This window comes from Apis laboriosa, unplaced genomic scaffold, assembly GCF_014066325.1.
Source record: "Apis laboriosa isolate Shangri-la unplaced genomic scaffold, ASM1406632v1 scaffold12_cov154, whole genome shotgun sequence".
Taxonomy (NCBI): Eukaryota; Metazoa; Arthropoda; class Insecta; order Hymenoptera; family Apidae; genus Apis; species Apis laboriosa.
The window spans coordinates 4,556,608-4,575,700 of record NW_025221207.1 but is presented as its reverse complement, the minus strand read 5'-3'; the positions used below and the strand labels follow the sequence as shown (position 1 = coordinate 4,575,700).

The 19,093-nt window shown below is 21.3% G+C and overlaps 5 protein-coding genes across 6 annotated transcripts; 2 read left to right on the top strand and 3 right to left on the bottom strand.

The window, feature by feature from the left end:
• Nucleotides 1-50: 50 nt before the first annotated feature.
• Nucleotides 51-2,412, bottom strand: LOC122720617 (probable arginine--tRNA ligase, mitochondrial). The gene is made up of 5 exons (XM_043947414.1): nucleotides 2,377-2,412; nucleotides 914-2,069; nucleotides 648-775; nucleotides 342-565; nucleotides 51-243 (listed from the first exon to the last, which is right to left on the bottom strand). Exons 1-5 carry the CDS (start codon nucleotides 2,410-2,412, stop codon nucleotides 93-95), a joined length of 1,695 nt encoding a protein of 564 aa, XP_043803349.1. The 3' UTR covers nucleotides 51-92.
• Nucleotides 2,413-2,806: 394 nt separating this feature from the next.
• Nucleotides 2,807-4,397, top strand: LOC122720525 (DNA-binding protein RFXANK). The gene is made up of 6 exons (XM_043947291.1): nucleotides 2,807-2,834; nucleotides 3,045-3,306; nucleotides 3,393-3,525; nucleotides 3,626-3,846; nucleotides 3,904-4,051; nucleotides 4,132-4,397. The coding sequence occupies exons 2-6, from the start codon at nucleotides 3,052-3,054 to the stop codon at nucleotides 4,197-4,199; spliced, it is 825 nt and encodes a 274-aa protein (XP_043803226.1). The 5' UTR covers nucleotides 2,807-2,834; nucleotides 3,045-3,051; the 3' UTR covers nucleotides 4,200-4,397.
• Nucleotides 4,398-5,038: 641 nt separating this feature from the next.
• On the bottom strand, nucleotides 5,039-8,450 carry LOC122720442 (coatomer subunit delta). Its single transcript, XM_043947179.1, has 8 exons — nucleotides 8,118-8,450; nucleotides 7,900-7,939; nucleotides 7,259-7,482; nucleotides 6,729-7,117; nucleotides 6,481-6,651; nucleotides 6,025-6,338; nucleotides 5,592-5,908; nucleotides 5,039-5,473 (listed from the first exon to the last, which is right to left on the bottom strand). The coding sequence occupies exons 1-8, from the start codon at nucleotides 8,118-8,120 to the stop codon at nucleotides 5,384-5,386; spliced, it is 1,548 nt and encodes a 515-aa protein (XP_043803114.1). The 5' UTR covers nucleotides 8,121-8,450; the 3' UTR covers nucleotides 5,039-5,383.
• Nucleotides 8,451-9,115: 665 nt separating this feature from the next.
• On the top strand, nucleotides 9,116-11,591 carry LOC122720501 (DNA-dependent metalloprotease dvc-1). Its single transcript, XM_043947263.1, has 5 exons — nucleotides 9,116-9,309; nucleotides 9,417-9,577; nucleotides 9,685-9,793; nucleotides 9,894-10,013; nucleotides 10,100-11,591. Exons 1-5 carry the CDS (start codon nucleotides 9,205-9,207, stop codon nucleotides 11,531-11,533), a joined length of 1,929 nt encoding a protein of 642 aa, XP_043803198.1. The 5' UTR covers nucleotides 9,116-9,204; the 3' UTR covers nucleotides 11,534-11,591.
• A 503-nt stretch (nucleotides 11,592-12,094) lies between these two features.
• LOC122720422 lies at nucleotides 12,095-18,738 on the bottom strand. 2 transcript variants are annotated; one of them, XM_043947148.1, is made up of 22 exons: nucleotides 18,674-18,738; nucleotides 18,080-18,315; nucleotides 17,703-17,948; nucleotides 17,432-17,590; nucleotides 17,125-17,267; nucleotides 16,865-17,012; nucleotides 16,590-16,774; nucleotides 16,191-16,510; nucleotides 15,918-16,093; nucleotides 15,633-15,850; nucleotides 15,314-15,530; nucleotides 15,032-15,233; nucleotides 14,732-14,948; nucleotides 14,488-14,645; nucleotides 14,267-14,409; nucleotides 14,068-14,201; nucleotides 13,842-13,968; nucleotides 13,570-13,752; nucleotides 13,171-13,500; nucleotides 12,774-13,029; nucleotides 12,356-12,635; nucleotides 12,095-12,290 (listed from the first exon to the last, which is right to left on the bottom strand). In XM_043947148.1, the coding sequence occupies exons 1-22, from the start codon at nucleotides 18,684-18,686 to the stop codon at nucleotides 12,119-12,121; spliced, it is 4,263 nt and encodes a 1,420-aa protein (XP_043803083.1). In that variant the 5' UTR covers nucleotides 18,687-18,738; the 3' UTR covers nucleotides 12,095-12,118. The 2 variants fall into 2 exon arrangements, with proteins under 2 accessions (XP_043803083.1, XP_043803084.1); XM_043947149.1 differs by lacking the exon at nucleotides 12,095-12,290 and having other exon boundaries at nucleotides 12,493-12,668.
• Nucleotides 18,739-19,093: the final 355 nt, after the last annotated feature.

The following is a 19,093-nucleotide window of genomic DNA, read 5'->3' as shown; positions in this document are numbered from 1 at the left end:
AGATTCAAATTATATATAGATAAGTTAATGTTGAAAATCTTTGCAATATATTTCTGTCTTTATTTATTATTTATTATTATACAAAATTTTTTTTACATTTTTTCCAAAGGTGTTAAACCAAGTAATTTTATACCTTGAGCAAGAATCATTTTTGCTACACGAAATAATAATAATCTTTGATTTGCTAAGTCACTTGGTTGATCTTTTACATTCAATTTATGCCAAGCTATATTGATTGATTTACTAAAAAAAATTTATAAATATACACAAAATTACGTAAAATTAATATACTTAAAATTTGAATATATATATATATATATAAAACTATATACTATACTAACCATAAATGAAAAAGATAAATTGTTAATATACAGGGTTCTAATTCTTTATAAGACTTAAGTATAATTTCATCAAATTGACTAATTAATGTAATCAAATTATCAACTTGTATTTCCTTTAAAAGATTTGGATCACATTTTGTTACTAATGTAGTACCACATAATTCTTCTAAATTACATAAACGACAATGAGAATATTGTAATTTTATTCCAGAATCACCTTTTATCTAATATTAAAATATATTAAAATATATTTCTAACTAATAAATAATTAAAAATTTTTAATTTAAAGTTATTTAAATAACTTACATCCAATATTGAATTCCAGTGAAATGTATAATTATTCATTCTATTTTGTTTTAGATCATTAATAATTACACCAGATATACCCAAAATATCAGAAGTTTCATCAATTTGATCTAAAGGAACCTTAGTTGCTAAAATATAATGATTTAAAATATAATTTATAAATATGATATAATGATTTAAACATAATTTTTTTAATATTTGACTAATTATTATTTAACTATTGAGTTATGACTTTTGTTTTATTTATGATCATAATATAAACTTACTTTTTATTTCTAGTTGTTTTTGTCTCATAATTTCCTTTGCTTTGTTTAAAATATCTTCTAAAAATATTACTTCCCCTTTTCTTGTACTCATACCTTGTATTCTTCCAAATTTGACATGTTTTAATCTATCTGCCCAAGGTAATTTCATTTTATTTAAAATTTGAATTAAATTTATAAAATGATCAGTCTGACCATTTTCTACAATATAGTACATAGCATCAAATTTGTTTTTTTCAAATCTATCAATGGCAGCAGCAATATCTCGACTTAAATATAAAGTTGTACCATCACTTTTTAAAATTGGAACACTTTTTTTTTCATTTATATATATTACTTTCCTATTATTATTATCTAGTTTTAACAATTGCATTTGCTCCATTGTATTAATTATTTTATTTATATTTTTAATAGTATACATAGACTCCCAATCATATCGATCAAAAATTATACCTATCCTTTTATAAGTTTTTTCTAATTCTAAAACAGTAAACTGTTTAATTGTTTCCCAATTTTTATGAATTACATTATCTCTTAATTCTAATTGTTGAAATATCTTTTTAGCTTGTTCCTTCATATCTGGATTCTTTTCAGCTAATTTATTAGCATCAACATAAACATTATATAATGTTCTAATAGGATTTGTTTGTATTTCTATATTATCAATTTTTGCTATTTTCATTCCAAGATAAATATAACCAAATTGTGTACCCCAATCACCTAAATAATTTATTTTTGTAACTTGATTATGCAAAAAACTATTTAGATTAGCTATATAGTTTCCTATAATTGTAGAACGTAAATGGCCTATATGAAAAGGTTTAGCAATATTTAGAGAACTAAATTCTACTATAATATTTTTATTATTATCTATGAGTAATGGTGGCGTAATACCAAAACAATTACTTTCTAAAATTTTCTTTATATATTTATCTCTTAATATATGAAAATATATGATATTATCTTTTATTATTACATTATCAAAAGGTTCTTTTAAATTATTGTTTATATTTTTAATTTCATTTGTTAAATTATAATCTTTTGTCTTTAAAGGAAGTATAAAAGAATATGTGCCAATTTTTTCGTTAAATTTGACATATAAATTAGACATAATTTTGTGTCGATATGCATTATTTTTATTTTGTAACGGTTCTATAACCTAAAACAAATTACATTTTTGTTATTTAACAAATTTTCTATAAATTCACAAATTTTTTAAATATAATTTATATAATATAAATATTTTTAATAAATATATTTGTTAATGCTAATTATATTTGTAGTTATTGAAATAACCAGTATTATATATTAAATTTTAAAATTATTTAACCTACATGTTATTGTATAATTAAAAAATTTATTATAAACATATTAGAAATTTGGAATTATAAAATTCAAATTGATTTTAAATATTATATAGTTTTAAACTTTCTAAAAATTAAATGCATAAAATTAACATATAATACCTTTTTAAATATTATACTTCTTATAAAGTTACTCATATTGTAATAATAATATTATTTTTATATTATTTAAAATAAGATTTTTATAATACTTAAAATTAGTTTTAATATGTAAAATATATTAAAATTTATAAATATATAATTTTATAAAAATTTCTGTTTCATAATATATCATGGACAATTTGTCAGTGCAGTATGTTGTCAGTGTATTATTTTTCTAAACAAGCATTTATAGTAAAAAATATCTTTTTCATAAAAATTTTAATTCTTATAAAAATGTTTATATTTATTATATATAATGTATATATTAATTATATTTAATATATTATAGAAATTATCGTGAAAATAAAAAATGTACACTAATAATGATAATATCATATAACCTATAAAAATAGTTACAAATCTTTTAAAAATTTTTTTAATGAATTTTAATAACGCTTATAGTATGTAGTTAAAATAATGTAAGTAGTAATTAGATAAAATAAATCAATTATATATTATATCATTTGAATGTAATAATATTTATTAGATAAAACTTTTTAAACTAAACATAAATATAATATACATATTACACATATTTCTATTAGAATATTTTTTAATTTAAAAATGTACATATATCTTATTATTTATATTATTGTTTATGTATTATTTAATATGATTTTGAAATATAGTAAAAATATGGAAAATCAAATTCATTCTGAACTAATTATAAAAGAAGAAGAAGAAGAAGAAGAAGAAAAAGAACAAAAATGTGAAACTAAAAATATTGTTTGTGATGGGGAATCAACAATTGGCATCAGACCAAGACCATTAATTTGTAAACCAGAAAATGTAAATATTGGATGTAAATCTGAACCTATAGAAACCAAGTGGCATTGGGCTCCAGGAGCATGGCAAGATGCTACAAGAACTAGTGCTTTTCAACCATATAAGGTTTATATAATTTTTTATATATATTGTTTAAAATATTTAAGTAAAATATACATATAAATGCATCTTCAATCTAATATTTTTTTTAGCCTCCTACTATACTTACTAATTTACAAAGAGGTAATACCCAAACAGAAATACCTCAACTTTATAGTGGTAGTGATATTACATTTCATACATTAGCTGGTCAAGGTGAACTTACACCTGAACATATACATCCAAGTATGTTATATTATGTATATAAAATATTTTTATAGATAAAAATGATTATATACATAAATGTATATTATAATTAAATTATTGTTAATAAATTATTATAAAGATACTATAGACACACCTGATGAAAAAGGTTTAACTGGTCTTATGTGGGCTGCGGGATATGGACAATTAGGTAGTGCACGGCAATTACTTAAAGCTGGTGCTAATAAAAATTATCGTGGTCTTAATGGAGAGACACCTTTGCATTTAGCAGCTGCTTATGGACATCATGATCTTGTAAAATTATTATTAAATCATGATGCAGATTCCAATGCAAGTGATGAGGTATGTGTTCATAATTTTTATTAAATAGAAATTAATTTTTTTTTAATAATAATAAAGGAAGGAAATACACCTTTAATATATGGGGCATATGGTGATCATCCACATGTATGTTATGAATTATTATCCAGAGGCGCTGATATAACACATCGTAATATGTACAATATAAGTGCTTATCATGCAGCAATATTAAATAATTCATTAACTGGTAAGCAAAAATCAAATATTAAGCATTTTTAGCAAATTATATAAAATATTAAAAAATTATCCCAATCAATCATTTTTCAGCTAAAGCAGTTATTGAAAATTATTTGATACAACAAGTGATAAATATACCACCAGATATATTGCAATAAAATAATATAATGCAAATAATATAAAAATAATTTTTTAATATTAACAGGTTTTAAAAGGTTATGAATATTACACATAAAGATATTAATAGTTGAATATTTCAATAAGTTTTTATTCTTAATTCTATACAATTATTTATAGCAAATATTTTTAAAAAATGCATTATTAGTGAATGAAATTTATATTTTTAATTTTTATGAACAGAAAATTTTACAGAAAATTTGTCAATTATATTTATACATATTCAATGAGTAAATTAAATGATAAATAAATTTTTGCTTACTTATAAAAAGTGCAAATAAAATTCTTTTAAAACTATTAATATGAGATATTTTGTATATATGTGTACAAATATTTATAATATCTTATATTAATTTCATCCTCTTTTTTATTTCTCAGAAATATATAATTTTTTATTTATATTTGCAAAAGATATATAATAATTTTGTTCTTAAGCATAAAATATATTTTTGCATTTTCAAGAATGAAAAAATATAAACATAACTTTCAAAGGGTATATATAATAATACTACCTTTGAAAATAAAAAATATTTTTGCATTTTTAAGGATGAAAAAAATATAAACAATAAATGCACCTAATAATACTATTGAAAATAACAAAAACAAATGAATGTAAATATAAGAGTGAATTAATATTCTGTTAAAAACTTAGATTATGTCCATATTATTCCATTATATGTAATGTTTGTGTNTATGTATGTATGTATGAAAAAAATATTTCCATATTTTGTAAATAATATATGTATCTCAGTTTTACTAAAAAGTTTTGCAACTACAAAATTCGTAAAGAAACAGTTTGAAAAAATTAAAATAAAATTAATATATATAATTTTTGTATGTTGATAATAGTAAGTGTAATTCATAAAATCTTCGGTAATATTTTTTTACCAATTATAAAATATCTGTATACAATTTCCTGTAATAGTTTAATATTAGACATGTACTAAATTGAAACTAATTGTTCAATTAATATGTATATATGTATATGCTTGAAATTCATTCAAGTATCCATTGGTAAAATAATGGTTGTATGAGAATAAAATTATAATCTGAATGATAAGTAAGCTGAAAATCTTTATCTTTGAAATTCCAATGGACAGTGCTAGTTTTGTATTTTTGTACATACTTAGCACGAGCAATTATCTTATTATGTAATAGATATATTTTATACCACTTCATAATTATCAGTAAAGAAAACTGTCTCTACTGAATATTTAACAGGACTTTCATCTTCTACAAGTAAGACTTCAGTTACCTATAAAAATTATAAACTTAATTAGTTTAATTATATACATATATCAATACTGAAACTTATTTCATTTTTTTTAATTATATAAATAATATATAAATAATATGAATAAAAGATAATTTACTTTAATATTGACATATGATGTCTTAGATGAAAATGAAACAAGAAGAGGAAAAAAATCTGCAGGAGTAGAAGAAGGTGCTGAGAATTCCATTGAACCTGATTTCGTTGTTGCATCAACTACTGGTAAAGACCATATAAGTGTATTTCGTCGTGCTTCATGTGTATATTGTCCATCGCATTCGCTTACTATAGGATTGCATCCCATAGGTAATGGAATATTTATTTGAACATCATTTAATTCTAGATTAATCTGTTCTAATTCATATTCTATATTCACATCACATCCACCTTCTCCATTTTCAGATGGCCAACAATTAACTATTTTAAATAATAAAAAAAATTATCTATTTATTATATATTATATATATATTAAAATATATTTTAAAAAATTTAACTTAATTGTAATTAATTTGTATTCAGTAAATGATTTGTACTTGAAATAGGTAATGCTGTCTCATCTTGAGCTTGCAATCGCCATTTTAATACTCCAACATCAGTATTCAATGGAAATGGTTTTGTAGGAATTTTTAAGCCTATTTGACCACGTGTTCTGAATAATTCTTTATCCACATTAGGATGCGTTTGTACTTGAACCCCTCTTGTATCTCTGTTTTCTAATTGTACACGAATTCGACCCCATTTTTCATCCGAAATATGTAATGTCACTAAACCATGCAATTCAAAATGTTGTAAACCACCATCTCGACCAATTCTGACGTTAAGACGTTCTTCTTGTCGTAAGTGAACTCTTAATATAAAGCAAATAATTATAAAATTTATTAATAATATATTTACATATAAAATAAATAAATAAATACCTTACGGTTAATAAATAATAAATAAATAATAATAAATAATAAATATTAATAATAAATAAATAAATATCTTACGGTTCAGTATTGATTATCTGTGGTGTAAGTGATGTTGGTTTTGCACCTGTTGTAGGTAAGGGAGTTGTTACAACATTTTCTCCTTCTTCTTTTAACTGATCTACAAATGAATCAACATCACGAGATTTTCCTCCCAATTTCATTGCACCTGGTCCAGCATTGACAGGTTTTCTATATATATACATAATAAAAATATTTTTATAATATAATTTTTATTAAAATTATTTTCATATTATATTATTTCTTACTGTGTTGGTGTATATGAAGGTCTAACTGGTTCTGGTACAAAATTAATAGTATCTCTTGCATTAAGTGTTGGTGTAAAATTACCACTGCTTCCATAAGAATTACCAAATCCAGGATTTTTAATACCACTTTTTTTAACTGCTTCCATTCTTTGTCTTTGCAATTCTTTTGCTTTTTCACGCATTTTATTTCTAGCTTCTCTTTCTTGAGTCATTCTTACAGCTTGATAAACTTTTTCTTCATGTGAATCCATTTCTACAAATGTTCTAATTTGTGCTAAATTAACACTTTCTCTGTATCCTAATGCAACTATTTCATCAAATGCAAATATCAAATTGAATGCATTTTCAGCTATTTCAAGTTCATCCATTGAATTACAATATTCTGGAATCTATAAATTTATGTAAACTTATATATTAATCAAATCATTTATTCATATTTATAAATATCAATAGCAAATATCAATTTTTAATTCAATGATAAATGAATAAAAAATGAAAAAGCAAAAAAAGAATTTTTATTATATACTTACAACTCTTGCAAAAAGCCTTAATGTTTCTAAATCTTCTAATATATTACTGGCTTTTGTTGTAATTAATAACATATATACTTTTTCCAAAGGTTGATAGACATATCTCACAGATTCTGTCTCTACAAATGTATGTTGTTTGCCAGAACTCATTAACTTTGGAAATGCAGCAAGTAAACCTTCTATTCTAGCTTTTGTCATTTCAACAAATTGACGAGAAATAATAGCTAAAATTTATAAATTATTAAATTTTATTTATTAATTATAATTAACAATAAATAAAATATAAACAAATTAATATGTTAAAAATATATACATAAATCATATGAAAAAATATATATATTTCAGATAATTATAAAGTATTTTAAGTAAAATTATCATAAAAAATATTATTTGCAATATATAATATAAAATATCTAGTTTAATTTAGAAACAGAATTTACAACTAAAAAATGTGAAAAGTTAGAAATATGTAAAATATAATTAATAGAATATATATATATATATATATATATATGTATATTAAGAGAAGAAAATTATAATCATCTAACAATTAAAAAAATAATCATGTATAATATCAAGCTAACACAGAATATATATACATACATAAACAGGTACGATTAGAAAAAATAAGTTTTACTTACTTTTGCCTGCTTTTGTGCAAACTGCTGCAGCAATAAGTACCTTAAAGAGTAACAAATAATTTAGTAATACAAGACATTATAACTTTTTATGTTTTAATATCAATCACGAGAGGTGATTGACATCTGTGATAACTTTAACTATACGATCTTATAATAAATATTTTTTACAATTTAGATATATTGTCAATGATTCAAATCATTAATAAATAAATACTTACCATTTTGCTGAATTATTTTGACACGATATATATTGTACGATTAACCTAATATAATTTTTACATAAGCCAATCTTCCATCCACATCATATATACAAATATGAGATTACAAGCAGAGGGCGTACTGTGCTGACGTGTGGCATGACGAAGTGTTATGAACCACGAATTAGAACATTTAAAAGAATGGGACGTTTCTGAATATTCTTATATGTATACTTATATGTCGTGCATTATATTTGTTCTATAATATATATTCTTTTGATATTGTCTTATTTGTAATAATAAGATTTGTAAAAAATCGTATCTCATTTCAATAACAGACAATCTACAATATATATATATATATACTGTTATACATTAAAAAAAAACGAAAGTAAAAAATATAGATAAAAATAAAAGAATAAAAAAATAAGAACTACCAAAAATTACTAAATACAAATTCACGTTCAATGTTTCGAATTAAATTTCAAATTTATATTATCCTATTATATATATGCAATGATAAATAAAAATATATAATAAAACTACACACACGTATTTAATAAAAAAAACTATATAATTCTACATATATATTTATACTATAATATTTGTTTAAATATTTAAATAATTAAAATAGTAATAAATTAAAATAGTAATAATTGTTTAATTGCATATTTACTTATTTTCAATTTTTAATAACATTAAGTATTATGTAAATATATTTTAAATATTTATATTGATATTTATTTTGGAAAGTTTTGAAAAATGTACATTTTAATTCTAAAAAAAATAAATATATAATAATCAAAAAATAAATAAATAAATATAATAATTTTAAACAAATAATTTTAAATTAATTATAATTAATAATTGAATATTTATTTATATTTTATATTTTATTTTATATTTAAAGGTGAGGAAGAAAAAATAACAGAAGGAAATAAACAGAAAATTTTTATTTGAAAAAAAAAATGTGTTATTGATATTATGATTAAACGGAAAATTTAATGATATAAATTTGACAAATTCATTAAATATATTTTTATTTGCATCTTTATTTTTTATTTGTATCTATGAATTTTTATATTGTTTTTATCAATATTTATAAATTATGATGAAAAAGTCACAAAAATCTCGTGATTTTGAATTAGCTTATGAATTACAACAACAAGATTATTGTTTTGGATTAACAGAAAATGCAGTTTTACCAAAAAATGTAAGTTTTTTTTTGATGTTATAGTTTTTTTTATTATTATTATATAATAATATGTAATTATATATATATATATATTTATATTTATATTATTATTTTAAAAAATTTAGAAAGATGAAGAAAATTATAAACCAAGAACTTTAATTGATCAAACTTTAGAGTTAATTGATCCAACACCTAATATTCATACATTGTTTATGCAATTTAATGAACGTTTTTTCTGGAATGTTTTACTTTCTGTAGAAGTTAAATGGAGTCCTAGAATGACAAGGTAATTCATTTTATTTAAAAAATTTTAGATTATTTTTTAAAATTTATTAATGATTTATTATATAAATATATATATATTTTATATTTATGTATATTTATATATTATAGCTGTGCAGGTATATGCACTTTTCATCCTCGAAATCGACAATGTATAATTTCACTTAGTGCACCATTATTAAAACTTAGACCCAGAAAAGATCTAGTTGAAACTTTATTGGTAAGATTTCTGTAATAATAATTACATATTTAAGTATTAACTATTATTAATTATTAACAATTAACTATTATTTTTTATCTGTTTGAAATATATATTATAGCATGAAATGATTCATGGCTATTTGTTTCTGACAAATAATAATCGTGACAGAGATGGACATGGTCCAGAATTTTGCAAACATATGCACAGAATAAATAGAGTAGCTGGAACAAAAATAACTGTAATTATCTATAATAAAATGAATATAATAATTTATGATAATTTTAATAATTTTCATTTTTTAAAATTTTTGTTTTTTATATATAGATATACCACAATTTTCATGATGAAGTTAAATTATATCAACAACATTGGTGGAGATGTAATGGTCCTTGTCAGAAGAGAGCTCCATATTTTGGAACAGTACGAAGGGCTATGAATCGTGCACCAGGTCCAACTGATTTTTGGTGGAAAGAACATCAACAAATTTGTGGCGGTCAATTTATTAAAATTAAAGAACCAGAAAATTTTAAAGCAAAATCTTCAAGCAATAAACAAAAGATAAAGTCTAAAAATGATAACTTATCAAATAATATGTTTAATTGGCTTTCAAAAAGTTCTCCATCTACAAAACCATTATCTACATCTATTCCTAAGAATATTAAATCAAATAATCATATAAATAATCAAAATTATACAAATGAATTTCAAAAACTTGGAAATACTACAAATAATGTTCATGGTTGGGGTATAGGAGGTCCAAAGAGTTCAAGTAATTCACAAAAACATAGTCCTAGTACTAATAAAATTTCTAATACACCTAAATTTTCATCTTTTGGAGTGGTTGGTGGTTCTAATACAGGACGAAGTAATTTATTGAATAAATTATATAATATTGATCATAATAAAGATATGAATAAAAATACTGCATTAAAACAGACAATAAATTCACCAATTAATACCATAAGAATTGAAAAATCTATTGCAAATACTCAATCATTAAATGAAATACGAAAACTTGTAAAATGTCCAATATGCAATCATTTTATATTAAATGATAAAATAAATGAACATATAGATTTTTGTCTAATAACAAAAAATACAAAAAGAAATAAAAATGATAAAAAAATTACAATAAAGAATTATGATAATGATAATTTTATAAAATCTGAAATAAAATCAAATAATTCTTCATTTGCACAAAAAAGAAAAGATAATTCAATTATATTTTCAAATAAACAATCAAAATTAGATGAAATACAAAATTTTAAAAAAACAAATTGTCCTATTTGTACCAAGAGTTTTGATTTTATAAATATAAATGAACATATTGATAAGTGTTTAAAAACAGATAAACAAAATAATAATTTAATTATATTAGATGATATTGAAAGTAATAGAAATGTAAATGAAAGTATAATTTCTATTAGTAGTACATCTAGTGATGATTTATCAATTATTGAAAATGTTGATCATAATACAAAATTTAAAGAAAATGTAGCTGATATTATGTCACATAATTGTTTAGTTTGTAATGAATTTATTCCTATTGGAGTATCTTTAAGTGATCATTTAGAAGATTGTATTGGAAATGTATTTAATGATGATTCATTTTTAGTTGATTATGATAATAACGAAGCATCAAATGTAATTTCAGAAATATCAATTGAACAATCTAAATATCCTTGTCCTGTTTGTATGCAATTAATAATAGAATCTCAAATGAATCAACATTTAGATGTATGTCTTACAATTGCGTGAATAAAATAAGTTCTATATTAAGTAATAAAAATAAAATAATAATATATTGAGATATAATAAAAAATATTGAGTAATTTGAATTTTATTATAATATGTATTATAAATATTAAAATTATATTAATTTTCCTTTTATTATATTTATGTTTTGTATTATTTATTTATTAAACAAGTTTTCTATAAAATAATCTTGTTGTTAAGATATATTTTATTAAATAATAAAAATAAAAAAATATTTTTGATATATATAGATGTAATCTGAACTATTCATTTTAATTTTTAAATTCTTGACACAATATCTCTATTATTAAATTTGTTACATTCTGAAAAATAAATTACAATGAAAATATTAATAAAATATATATTTGTAAATAGCAATATAATATTTGTACAATTTCATAATTTTAATTTTTTTATAGTTATATTTGCCAGAAACAAAAATTTCTAATAAACATACTTAAAATATTGAGTATTGATATACATATATATATATATATATACATATCAACATAAGTTTCTTATATTAAATCCTTCTTATATTAATATTTTTTATAAATAAAATATTATAATATAGTTTTTTTATATAAATTATAATTTTTCATATAAATTATTAATATCAAGAAAGTCTAATACACATAAACCACAACTAAATTCTAATAAATATGTTGGAAAAAACAAAAGAATTTGTTCTTGAGTCCAATGCATATATAAATAGAGATTAGGAATTATAATATCAATAGTATTATCGTCCAATCTTACTCTGAAACATATATGATTTATACAATAAATATTTTTTTATTTAAAAATATTAATTTTTTTAATTACCTTTTTGAACCTAATGAGTGAAATATGAAGTTTTGTGGCAATGGAATATACATTGTATTATTATACAATGTTCCTCCAGTTTGATTAGGTATGATTCGTACTGTATCTATTTCATCATATATATTAATGTTAATACCATATAAATCATTTCTTGCTGTTAATGCATACTTTGGATTTTCACTATAACAATGACCAAGCAGTAGAACTTCAGGCTTGTCATGAAAAGAATAAGTGACGTTGTGAATTGATCTTATATAGTCAGGTGTCACAATACATGTGCCTAAATTTGGAAGTGATTAAGACAGGTAAGGTACTGTAATCAAATAGAATGAATTCTGCAGATACAAACAATGAACTAATTATGAAACAAAAAAAAAAAAAAAAAAAAAAACAAAAAGAGAAAGAAAAAATTACTTACCAAAAAAGGTTTTTGAAATAGATAAATCTATATATTTATGAATTCTAGTTCGAGTTAAAAAGTAATCTATAAGATTATAATTGTATTCAATTATTATTTTATCATTGTTAAGTGATAATTCACCAGTATCTGATTTTTTTGGAAATATTGCTGTCACATTAAATTTCTTAGAAATGGAATCTGAAGTACTATTTCCTCCTATTAAATCATAAAAAGCTCGAAACTTCCAAGCTAATCTCATTATATTTTCTGGTATCTAATTAAAATTTTAAAATTATATATGTATATATTTGTTATATAAATTTATATAATCTTATTTTATTTTTATTTTAATTCTTCTTCTTTTATCTATATAAATTATAATACATTATAAATAGTAATAAAATATTAAACTTACATTTTCATATTGTGCAATAATTTGATATTTTCTTAAGGTTGATAATTCTCTTGAAACTTCATAACAAGCATCAGAAAATGGAATAAAACGTTTTCCTTCAGATTGTATTCGACATTCTTCATAAGGCCATTGTGATATTTTAGCATTTTCTAATTGATTTTCACTAATTTCACCAAGTAAATTTAATGTAATTGAAGATCCACTACATTTACCTTTAGCTGTATCAGAATATCCCCAAACAGCATTTAATGCAATTTTAGCAGGCTCACTTGGCTTAATACTTAAGAAATCCCATTCCCAAGGTATTTCTTTTTCAACTTCTAAACAAAACTAAATAATAAAGATTATAATATTATTTTTATCTTTTTTCTTTCAATTACACTATTATATATAAAGTACCTTCAAAATTTTTTGGCCTGGTATAATTTTAGTTGCTTTAATTTTAATCATATCAGATGTCCAACTAGTAATCTCATAAAGTGCAGCTATATTCCATTGTTGTAGAATTTGCAATGATTCTGCATTACGATGTGTTAAAGATAATACATGATGACTTGGATTTTTAATATATTCAAATTTTACCTAATAAATTATATTTTTTCTTTATTATTTTGTTTATAATTAAGAATATAGTATAGTAGCATTAATATACTATATATTAATATACTAACTTGAGTACGTTGTACATCAATTGTATTAATATAAGCAGCTATACCACAACTGCCTTTTGGTGGTACATATGTGCAATAATCTAAGAAATGAAGGGCAGTTAAAGCAAACTCCAGAAATGGCCAGATACTATAACAATCGAAAATTAAAGTACAACAAATAATATTTATTATTTAATAATTTTTATAATAAAAAATATATAGATAGATTTTTTAATATTTAACTCACGGATAATTGGCTCGATGTGAAGAAAACACATCTCGAATTATTTTTTCTCGCGATATTACATTTTCACAATCAAAAAGTTTTATATACATTTGTCCCCCTAATTCTGCTAATTCAATTTGAAATATATCTGTTGTCTATAAAATAAATATAGTTATTGTCTATAAATTAAAAATAAAATTTTTATTTAATTATTATCTACCTTTGGTTTATATGTTGGTGATTTTGTAACTTTAAATAATTGAGGACAAGTAGGACAAATATGATGTAATTTCGTTTCAATGTTCAATCCTTTTATATTAGTTGTTGTTCTAGCATGAGCTGTAATACCCATTTTAAGATGTTCTAAAAAAATAAAATATATACTAAATATACTATTTTTAAATAATAATAAATCCTATTTAAATATTATTAATGCAATACCTCCAGGTGTATTATATGAAATAAATGGACGATTTTCAAATCCTAGAGTAATGTTGATTGGAAGATATCCATGAATAGAATGTGCTCTTTCTGCACTATGCCATGTATCAATAAAAGGATTATAATTTTCTATTATTTCTGACTTATGAATAGATGTTCTAAAAATATCAATTATATAAACATAAAACATTGTAAAAAAAAAGATATAATTATAAAGATATAATTATAAATTATTTTATCATACCGTAATATAACATGATTATTACGACCAATTGAAATATGTGTAAAATTGCCTCTCATGGAGAATAATGATGTTGCAATGATTGCAAGTCTAACATTTGCTCCTAGATCTGTAACCTGTACTGATTCTATTGTTAATGGAACATTAATTCGTTGTTGATTAACATGAAACTCCATGTTTTGATATATATTATATATATTATCAGGCAAAGAAGAGAGATCTAAAAGAATTATATATAAAAATATAAAACAATAAATATTCAAATATATTTAAATTTTGAACAAAAATAATTTATAAACTCACATTTAAATCCTTTAATAATATTAGTTTCATTAAGATGAAGACATAAAACTGTTTTTTCTTGAATACGTGCAATGATTTCTAAATGTACAGATCCACTTTGTTTTTGATCTAATTTAAATTTTTTTAATATATCCTTTATTTGTGTTGGACCATCTAGATGTGTTGATAATGAATGTAAAAGACCTTCAGCTTTAATATATAACTACATGAACATAATATTTAATATATTAAAAAATTAGTTTTAAAATAAATTAAATCATTTTAAAATAAATATATACTTACAGATACATGATTAATATTGATTCCACTTCCATAAGTATTTACAGTTACATATAAAACCTCAGGTATATTTGTTAATGGATTAGCAATCACAATACCATGTATCATTGCACCAAATTTTCTATATGTATCTTGATAGTCAAATAAATAATTACCAGTAATTAAATATTGATTTTTAGTTGGATGAAGTACTCGTGTAAACTGTGCAGCTATCATGCCTCTGATATTATAAAATTACATAAGAAAAAAATATTTGAAAATTTTATTATAAAAAAAACTATTATAAATATATAATATAATAAATATAATATTTTTTACATACATATGAACATAACAGGGATGAGTGGTATGTTCCATAGATTTTAAAATAGTATAAAAATAATTATATAAATGTTGACTAGGTTCACTTTGCATGTACCAATATAATGATATCAATCTGCTTGGTGTAGGACTAGAAACAATAAGTAATGTCAATGCTGCTACTCTCATTTCTAAGTGCTCAGTTCTATTTATTAAAATTGGCCAATAGACAGGATATATCTAGAATATAAAATTTAAAAAAATGATATTTAATAACTTCTTCTATTAGAATAAAAAAATTACTTACAACATCAGGTCTTAAAGGTGCAGTTGAAAGTGATGCCCATGCAGCAAGAACACGAAAATGACGCGATTCTGCATTGTTACCACTTGCAATAGGTTCTAAAAATTCAACTACTCTTCCTAATTGTATATTTGCTAATCCTTCTAACCAAATCATTTTCTTTTCATATTCCTTTGTCTCTATGAATTATTTATTATTATAAGAACACATAATAATAACAAAAATTTAAAACTTGACGAAAATACGAAATTTCTTTAATATTTATTATTTGCATACCTGTAAATTTATCGAGATATAAACGTACATAATCATCTAGCATTTCATATGGACAATATAATAAACAAGTCTTGTAAATTAATGTGCCATATGTAAGAATGGCAGTATTTTGAACTTCAACAGAAATTTTTTCTGGTAAATTTAAAAATATTTGTAAGTTTACTAATAATTGAACATCAGGTTTTCGTATATGAAATGGTAATTGAGTAAGAAGTTGAATTGCAGATATATCCGAAACTTTTTTATCCTGGATTAATTCTAATATAAATAATGCGGCTTCTTTAGTACCAATTTGTGGAAGAGCTTCAAGAAACATATTTCTATAATAACATAAGAAGAAAAATAATGTAATATGTTTTATTATATAAATATTTAAAATAATAAAAAATTTGTTAATACCGTATTGTTTCTTCTTTATAGCTTGTTCCTGAAATTTTTGTGTATGCATTACGTAAATCAACAATATCTAACATTCCAAGGTAATAAAGTAATACAGTAATTGTGGTGTTATGTAAATTATCAGTCTCTGTATCTAAACCAGGATTTTCAAGTTTTTGACTTAATCGATCTAATAAATTCCCTATCTGTAATATACAAATATTATTAAAAATTCATAATAATATTATTAAATATTAATTTCATATAAAAATTTAAAAAATAACTTAATAACTTACAGACTTAAAAACAGTATTTTTATCAAGAGTACCTCTGCCTTGGGTGAGATCAACTTCTGGAAGTTCATGTTGTAGAACTTTGAAATATAAGTTTTCAGTAAGTATTTTATTTACTATATTTTTTACCACAATTAATTTAAAAATTTGTCTATACATTAAAAAATAAATATATAAAAATAACATATATTTTAATAATGCAGAGTTATTTTTAAAAAAAATTTTTTCTAAAAAGTAAAAAAATTTTTATTTTTTAAATATACCTTGTAAAATGAAAATGAGCTTCTCCAAAACTTTGAAAAGGTTGGACATAAATACCTCCAGAGGCATTAACAAATAAAATATCATTTAAGGATCCATTTACCTTAATTTTATATAATCTTTCACTGGACTTTAGAATTGGATTCTAAGCATATATAAAGTTTCTCATATTAAGTTTATTATATTGTATAAATTAACAAAATAAATTAGAATATATATAATATTTTCTAATTTTAAATAATTTAATATTATTAATATTATTCTTATAAATATAATATATTAGAAATATATCTTATAAAGAATACGTACTTGATCACCATTAGGACATAACATATTAGGAACATTTGACCAAGTATAATGAGGATGTCCAATGCAAGTTCGTGGATCAAAAAATTTTCTTATTAACCATTCATTTTTTTGTTCAGGATTGACAACATATTCAATATTACATTGTCCATAATGATTTCTCTATAATATAATTAATAATAATATTAACATAATATTAACAATAAAAGTAAAATTTTATTTTTAATATTAATTAATTTAAAAAACTTTATAAAAATTTTGAGATATGATTTACTTCAGTTGAATGAAAAGCTGCTTCTTTTTGTAAATTGGACAGATCTAATTGTAAAATTCCTGCAATACTTCTTTTTATGTTTACAGACCATGGTGATGTTGCTTCTGTAGTAAAATTTTCAATAAGACCATTTTTGTATATGATTTGAAAAGGTTTTAGCAAATCAGCTACATTTTCAGGAATATCTTGAATTTCTCCTTGTTCTTGCATTTTACCATTCCATATAGTCATTTTCAATGATTCAAACTAAATATATAGATATTAAGTTATAATCATTTTAATAAAATTATTTATCAATTTTATATTATATTTTTAAAAATAATGTTTTAATGTTTTTTTTTTTTTATATTAGATTGTGTATCAATTGTAAAATGTACCTGCATTGTTGCAATATTTTCTTCTGCTTGAATTTTAAGTTTTCCATTAAAACCCCATGAGGATGATGCACCAGATGGTAACAAAACACCAGAACTTGAAAGAGCATTATATGAATATATATATTCTTTTCCTGATTGAAATATGCTATTTGTAACATTATTATTATAAAGTAAGAAAAATAGAAATATGATTTCCTTTGGTTTATACATTACTATTTGTAATACATAATTAAAATCTGTAAATAAATTTTTTAAATTAATATATAAAGAAAATATTTTTATTTATAATTTTTATTATGTAATTTAATTTCATTTTTTTAAATTCAATCATATTAAATTATTTTATTTTGAATAGCATAATATTTAAATAAATTTTTTAATAAATTAATTTAACTATTAAGCTAATTAAGCTATGTTAAATTAAGCATATTATATAAAAAAATTGTACAAATTAAATTATTTTAATATATTTATAATTTAATATTTATAATTAAAATTATTTATAATACAATAATAATAAATATTTAGTGGTATTATTTAATTAATTTAATTAATAATTCTAATTAAGTATAAGTAAAAATGTTTATTTTATACCTGTGAATCTCATGGTGTGCAATAATAGCTTAACAAAAGTAAACTCAGTTCATAGAAGTCAAGAGATGACCTTTGCTGTCTATCTCTGTGACCCATGAATACGTCTTTACTATCTGTGTGAGTAAAACTTATCTCCTGTCTAAATTATCTTCAATCATATAAATTAGCCTATTACATTTTCTCTGTATATTTTTATATATAAATTTTGATATATAAATCACATAACATAATTTTCTTTAATTATATAAATAATCACATACAACATATATATTTCATTTTTAATAATGATTTAATTAATAACTTAAAATATAATAATATTTAAACTACAAATTAATTACATATATTTTTTTTCTAATAGATTTTAATTATATATAATTTTACTTCTAAAATGTTTACAAATATGCATAGATTATAAGATTA